Source organism: Cololabis saira, chromosome 3 (genome assembly GCF_033807715.1).
Source record: "Cololabis saira isolate AMF1-May2022 chromosome 3, fColSai1.1, whole genome shotgun sequence".
Lineage (NCBI taxonomy): Eukaryota > Metazoa > Chordata > Actinopteri > Beloniformes > Belonidae > Cololabis > Cololabis saira.
The window spans coordinates 12,442,098-12,449,953 of NC_084589.1; the positions used below are offsets into that span (position 1 = coordinate 12,442,098).

The 7,856-nt window shown below is 45.5% G+C and overlaps 1 protein-coding gene across 1 annotated transcript; it reads right to left on the reverse strand.

Annotated features, from left to right (window-relative positions):
- Positions 1-2,966: 2,966 nt before the first annotated feature.
- tpbgb (trophoblast glycoprotein b) lies at positions 2,967-5,074 on the reverse strand. Its single transcript, XM_061718214.1, has one exon. It carries the CDS (start codon positions 4,694-4,696, stop codon positions 3,578-3,580), a length of 1,119 nt encoding a protein of 372 aa, XP_061574198.1. The 5' UTR covers positions 4,697-5,074; the 3' UTR covers positions 2,967-3,577.
- Between the last annotated feature and the right edge of the window lie 2,782 nt (positions 5,075-7,856).

A 7,856-nucleotide genomic window follows, 5' to 3' on the forward strand; every position in this document is an offset into this window, starting at 1 on the left:
GAAAAGAAAACTGATTTATGGTTCCGCGTTAAATCGACGGCTTAGCCTACGGCGTAGGGAACGCAGTGAAAATAAAGGACTTTGTCACAATATTGTAATTTTCTGAGACAGTCTTGTATATTTATGGTTAAATTTATTTTTGTTGCTATGTTTTATTTTCTGTTGCTAGATTGTCTGATGGGTGAGGTAGTCCAGACTAAATGTAGAATTTTCTTTGTACGCGATATTGCTGCAAAAATGCACTTGAAGTGCACTTCAAATATTCTTGTTTTGCTATTCTTATTCCGCTTGAAATTATGGAAAAATGCATAATTTAGTGTTGAATAACGTGCCAGGCATGTGCACCCCCTCTGATCTGAAATGCACCCCTAGTCATCATTTTCTAGAACCGGCCCTGCTGGTACTAGTACTTCTAGTATTCTTACCCGAGTAACATCTGTCATGCAGATGTTACTCGCATTTCAGTAAAAGTATTTCTATGAATGGCACATGTTAGAAACGTACGTGCATATGCTTCAAAGTAAGATTAAACATCAAGCACACACATCCGGCCAGGGAGGTTTGTTATATTCATATTTAACTATCTAAAGAGCATAATAATAAAGATGAAGGCCAGTCTGATGGCCAGACCTCCCAGTTGCATCTGACCAAAACAGACATCGGTCCTGCTCATTCCAGGGCGATGGTCCTGGCCGACAGCTGGGGGAGTCCAGGGAGCTGCCGGAGATCCGCCGCCTCCTCTCTGCACTTCAATTGCTGCCATAAGTCACCGAGCGGCTATTCAGACATCCCAACCGCTTTGAGACCCGAGTTAACAGGCACAGAGGCCTCGCTGGCCGAGCCGGAGCGGGTATTGTCAGAGAACCGAGAGCTCTCCACTCATTTATTTTAGTCTTCTTCCCCGTCATCCACTGATTCTCTCACATTTTTTCTTTTTTAATTTTCTTTTTCACTGTAATTAAAGCTGCTCTGCCAAGCGTGGCTCGAGGCGTGGCCGGGGCCAAATCACTTGTTAATATGGCTGTGGAGAGGGTGTGAGGCGGAGGAGGATGAAGCCTCCTGCACGGCGGTCTCTGTGGAAACATCGGGCTGAAAGCATTCTGCACCTGAATGTCCCTCCTGAGACAAAGAGGTGAGGAAGACTCACTTCGGGGAATAATGTGAGACTGCGAAGTGAGAACATCCATTTTCAAAATGAACCTGCTACAATTACAAATCCGTAATGACGAGAACAGTGTTGCCATAACAGCCTATTGTCTTTGCTTCGTTTATGCGGCTAAAATAGTAGAAAAATCCCCCCCCAAAGAAACCACTGAAGGACAAAAGGAAGTCAGGAATGAATAAAAGTGTGTTCCATATAAGGCAGAAGTAATCTCTGGCTTATCTCTGATGCTAGTAGAGCTGTTATTGAGCAACTGTCACCCTGATAAAGAAGATTTCCAGCCAGGAAGCGAGGAAGTGAAGGTGCGATGTCTCTTCTTCACCTGAGCAGCTTTGTGTTTGTCAGGAAAACCCACAGAGCATTACCAGCTGCTAAACAAGCCCGATCAGACGCACGCAGACACAATCACAACTTCACTTTTCCTCCTTAAATCACAGAAAAAAAAACCCTGAGTCTACTAGACACACTTATGCGGTATGGTGCGTTTGTGAGGAAGAGGCACATTCTTATCTCTCTGTGCTCCTAAAAAGGCAGAGAAAGTTTGTCTTTAATGCGTCCAGACATAACAAACATCATTAATTTAAAGTGCAAGAGGGGGAAAATTAATGGTTTCCCCTTCAAAGGAATAGCGCTCTAATCTACTGTACTGGACAGCATCAAAGAACAGCAGCTGACAGCTGGATGCAAACCCTAATAGGAGCCACTTTTCTCTCGCGGATGCAAGTTCCCCTAAAACGGCGAAGAGCAAAGCCGCTTGAGCTCATTTCCATAATACCTCCGCGCACCCCACGAGAATCTCGGGTTCATTTTTGCCTTCATTTGCATGTGCCAGACAACGTCACGCAGGGTTTTTTTTCTCCCTCTTCCTCCCGTAGCCATTACATAGTGAAGGGTTTACAGTACGCAGCGGAGTCTATCATCGCGCCCTGACGGGTGAGGGACGTGCTAACCAGCTGCAGCGCCCAGATATTATTTTGGAAGAAATTTGCAGTGGCCGAAAGATTTTTTTTTTTTATTACATTCACAGTAGGAAGCAAATTGGACGGGAGATAACAGCTGGCTACTCTCATCACCATACACCTCCCACTAGAAGCTCATTTAAATTCAAACAGAGCAGCGTGTCCTCCTTTCAACCTGAGAATTTGACTTTTCCATCGCACAGAAGACACTAGCTTGTTAATGAAAATAGAACTGAAATTGTTCCCATGGAGATCAAAAGTGCACACCTAGATTAACTTAAAGGAGATATATTAAGATCCTTCAATCAAAAGTTGACACAAGTTCCCGAGGGCTTAATGAAACGTAATGTAGATACAGTAAAACAGCTCCCTTCGTGACTGTATTGCACTTGTCTCTACCCCCTTGAATCCACCGATACAGCTTTCTGCTACCCACTTTCCAGATACATCGAATGCAACATGATGTGAAGCAGGTGGTGGAAATAAAAATGGAGACCTGGATGATTCTAATCTGATGTGGATCTGTGAGGTCACACTACCCTGGAGATCTAAACGGCTCGCTGAAGGAGACTTTCACACCAGACGGAGTGAGAGGGCTCCCTTGCGTTAACATTTTTGAGTTAGTTGTCACTTCTAACACCCAAATATATGATCTCCAACAAAGATTTTTCACTTAAAAACAAAAGGAAAAAGCCCCCTTTAAGAGTTGAGGATGGATTTTTGCTTTTGTTATGCGCATCTACCTCAGGAATGAGAGTGCAAATGAGTGTTTGCGGCCCCGATCTTCCCTGTCGAAACCTTTGAATCACATTCCTGTTTGTCTGCTAATTAAAGGCCTTCAGAGATACCAGCAATCCAGAGGCATTTTATTGAGCTGAATATTGTCACAGAAAAAAGAGCAATAACATCCATCTAATAAATCCAGAAACTATGCAGTGTGCAATATAATGATTTAAAAAAGAAAGAAAGAAAAAAAAAAGGCATGGTCTATTGCATGTGAGATATTTACATGTTAAAAAGGAAAAAGTCAAGCGGTGTAACACGTCTCTGCGGCGCAGGCCTAATGAGAAGGATGCAATGACCAGCCCAACGTTTTTGACAAATATTCTTTCATTTAAAAGTCAATGCACTCAAGTCTGTTTATCCGTAAGGACGAGTAAAAATAGAACATGTCACCATATGCAGCTCTGGAAAAAAGACGCTTCGCCTCGATTCGTAGTCCATGCAGTGTCACACAGAGCGAGCAGTCGCAGCTGCCTGGTATTTGTGCGGGACATGCGGCAGAGGTTGAACCAAAAGTTGTGAGTGGGGAGTGTGGGGGGCGGTGGGGGGGTTTGAGGAAGCTTTTTGACATGTAAACTCAGGACGGTGTCATGGGGGGGGGCTGGCAGGGGCGAGGGACTGTCATGCAAATTAATATCTCACTACAGGATCCCAGACACTGTCCCGTCCCCCTTCACACGTCCGAGTTGATGCTCAGGTTGGCCAGGCGCGGGTCGGAGTTGATCTCGTACCGGTAATGGTACCCCTCCATGTGGTCCCTACAAGCGTCTCTGATGTTGTAAATCCACCGCTTGATGCCTTTTCTGTTCAAGTAGAGCACGAGCAGGAATATGACGCCGATCAGGGCCAGCACGAGCCCCAGGAAGACGTAGGAAGTCTCCAGAACTCCCTCCATGTTGCTCGAACACTTCAACTGGGACACCTCCAGCTGCAGGAGGGGCTGCTGCCTCAGCGGCTCGGGGTCGCTGCAGGTCAGGTTCTGCACATCCATCACCTGAGTGGAGTTCTTCAGCCACGCCAGCATGTTGTCCAGGACGCAGTCGCAGCGCCAGGGGTTCCCGGCCAGCCAGAGGCGGAGGTCGGGCTGCAGGCCGATGTCGGCCAGCGTGCTGGCGGGCAGATCCTTCAGGCTGTTGTCCCTCAGGTCCAGGTCCCGGAGCGGGGGCAGCTTCAGGGTCCCGTTCTGGACGGTGACCAGGGAGCTGTTCTGCAGGCTGAGCGTGGCCAGGCTGGACAGGCCGGCGAAGGCGTCGCCGGGAAGAGTCACCAGGTAGTTGTTGGACAGGTCCAACGTGGTCAACTGCTGCAGGCTTGAGTTCTGCAAAAAATTCTGCACCGTATCCGTGAGGAATTGACCCGGAAAGGACCTGCTGAGATTTAAAAGCTGAACTTTATTGTCCTCTGGGAAGGCGCTCTCACTGAGAGTCAGCAGTCTGTTGTTGCTCAGGTCCAGCCGCTGCAGGTTGGGCAGGTTCTCAAAGGCCATGGCGTCCACATGCTCCATCTCATTACCGCTGAGATACAGATCTGTGAGTTGCTCCAGGAGGGATGGGAAAGAGGCCTCGCCGATGCGGGGAATGCGGTTCCCCGTGACGAACAGGATCTTGGTGTTCAGTGGAAGGGGCTCGGGAATCCCCGCCAGCTCCTGGTTCTGGCATTTCACGGTCTGCGAGGAGCACAGGCATTTATCCGGGCAGCCGTGGCCGGGCAGCACAAAGGCGAGCAGGGAGAGCAGCAGCACGCCGGGTCTCCCCAGCAGGACGTCCCCGCACGGCGGGCTCAACAGGCGCATGGCGGATCCGAGGGCTCGGGTCTGGGTCCGGCTCGTGCGTAAAGACGCTTTTCAACAAGTCTGGAACAAAGTTTCCCAGCGCTGCTCCTGCAGAAAACTACTCCCACGCCATCCCCGGGGGGGAGACCTCTACATGGCCGGCAAACTTCGGCGGTTCTTTGCTGAATCTCGGGGTTTTTTTCCAGAAAGCTCCGGCTCCGGCGCACGGAAACAAAAACAAGGGAGCGGGCAGATGTGGAGCAGATGTGGCGCAGATGTGGAGCTGACTGGAGCAGCCGCGGCGCGACTCAGGCGGAGCGCCGCGTCCCGGACACTAAACACCCCGAGGAGACATCAATCACATGCGCACTTCCAGCCTGCCGCTCCTCCGACGTGGAGGAAAGAAAGAAGGAGAGAGGAGAGGAGAGGGGAGGGGAGGAGAGGAGGGGAGGAGGGGGAGCGTACCATTCTCAAACTACATGGGGGTGGAAACACTGAACTCAAGCCTGAATTTATGGTTCCGCGTTAAATCGACGCGTAGGGTCTGCGTTGGTGTAACGCGGAACCATAAATCAGCCTTCACAGTCTCCACTTTTCCGTTGTTTTTCCTCGTCGTCCAGCCCCGGTCGTGCGGCTGCGAGTGTAGAAAAAGAGCTGAAGTTGAATTGAGACAGTTTACTGACAAAATGGAAAAATAAAAACAACAATAACAAGTAAAACAAACTTCAACTACAAAAAAAAGCATCTCTGGTTTAAAAAACGACTTCTGTCCGTGACATATCTATAACCACAGTTTTCAGTTTCCACATAAGAACTGGACAACCCTGCCATGACGTCACCAATAAGTGACCTCTTGATGCTTTTACTGATCAGCACCATGTTGGAATGGGTGGAACGAAAAACTTCAGGAAAACCAGCAGGGACACGGCCAGTGTTGCCAGAGTTGAAATAAGAACTGGAACTCTTTTGGGGCCCCCTGGGACCCCCTGTCGCTTGCCTCTCTGCTCAGGGGTTGGACCACTATGCGTGATCAGCACAAGCTGCCTGCTCAGCTTTGTCCCTTCTTTCCAGACCAAACCACAACCAGTAGGGCGGTTTCTTAGTACAATCAATTGCACAAAAAAGCGTAATCTTTCAAATATACAAATACTGTTAGAGCTCTGAAGCAATGTGCAAAAGTCAGGCCTGTGCTGACAGCTGAGTAGCAAAACTGATGACAACTAGACTAGACTATTATATCTGCAAATCAGAAGACCACGCCTCCAGTTATACATAGATGTGTTGCTTTATTTAGTCTCACCTGATGTGGTGTCTCACCTGATGTGGTGAATCTAAAGCTTAGCTATGGAAATTAAAATTGTTTTTTGATGAGTTTGTTTATTTTACTGCATAGTTGGACATTTTTAAATGGGAGTCAGTGGAGACTGACTCACCTTTGGAGCCACATCCCAGTGGTCGGTCAACGAACTGCAATGTTTATGCCTTTCTCCACTTCTCATCCAGTCTATGGTTTACTGTGGCCCTGGGGCAAAACCACATATAGTGTAATGTGCATTCATTGTAGTCTATAGTATGTACTGCATACTGATCCAGTGCTTGTTGTCAGTATGTAATATATCATCGTAAAAACAACAATACTGTGGTTGTGGTCACGAGACCAACATGAAAGTCATTGTTCTCCACACAGATTCAACCTATATGGTGACAGATGCAGCTCCTACACATCGACAAGATCCCTCCATGTTTCAAAAAAGTGTGTGTGTTTTATTAGGATTCATTTTTTTTATCCGCAAACATAAAGCTGAAGAGATTTGCAAACTTTTTCTTTTATAGGGGAGCCCTACTGGGTCTTTTTCCACCAAGTCCATTGTTCATAATAAGACCATGACGTACCTTGACCTTCGAGTTCATCTCAGATGTCCTTTGATGTTTACGTTGGTTTTTTGTCTACTATCTGTCTTTCTTGTGGTTACAATTACTATTGTGACCTTGTCTTGGGAGGCTGGCTATGACTCTTATACTTCTTAAGAATATTTGTAAATATAGCCACAGGAATATGAAGCCGCTTGGAAATGGTCCAAAGCTTTTACCTGAAACATGCCTATCTATAATTTACTCTGAGCCTTTCAGGCAATCTGGCTGCATGGATTTTAAAACTAAATAATTTGCTTGAAACATGAAACATCAATTTTAGATTTTTCTTGTAAAATAACAAAATAAACAGTAAATAATGTATTTCCAAACTGTAATTGTTTTATTCTATCATATGCTAAAGGCATTTAAATCAACTACTTTTTGTGTGGAATTAAATATTTGTTTTTCTTTTGTTCAATAAGGAGAAACTAAACCAAACAACCACAGTATATTAATTGTGTGCATCTGGATTTCAGAAAGCATATAACTTCCACATTTGTGAGAGATATAAATATCTAACCCCTTTTTCCAACAGCCCTAAAACCCTTTATTACTGCTTTAAAAAAAAAAACAACAACCCACTGAATGTTGAATAAAATGTTTGCAATAATAACATTGACTGCAAAGCATGTGGTCTGTAAAGCAGTGACTCAACAACTTTCTTTCACATACCAAAGATCAAACTAGTAGAAATGTCTGTATTTCGACTTGCAGAACTGCGTGTTGAGCTAGTTATGGGAGCATAGTGTGCTGGATTATGGAGGATTATACGACTAAGAAGAAAAACTCTGGACACATTCAGGCTTGAATGCTGAGGAAAGGCATGCTCATCAATATGTCATATTTGGAAGCTGTATGGAGCTGATCTCAGTGTAACCCTATCTTTACCCTCATCTGACCCTCTCATATTCTTAGACAGGTCAATGGGACAACCATGTGAATAATCCTATGGCATCTGGACCATGACTGAAATTGATAGGCCATTCAAGGTCTTTTAACCTGAGTTAAAACAAGTGACATGATGTTTGAAGGAACGTCTATAAAGTTTGCCACTTAGCCTATAATGGTAATAATAGTTACTATGCCATTCTTAAAATATAGATTATTGGTGGAGAAAAATCGTTTTACTTTTACTATTTGATACATGATCAGACAGTATTTTGACATCTCTCAGTGCACGTGATTTTATTTATTTATTTATTTTGCTATTTTAAGAATACATAATTCTTACCCAACCCATTTTATTTTTCAACAACGTGTTTGGGTA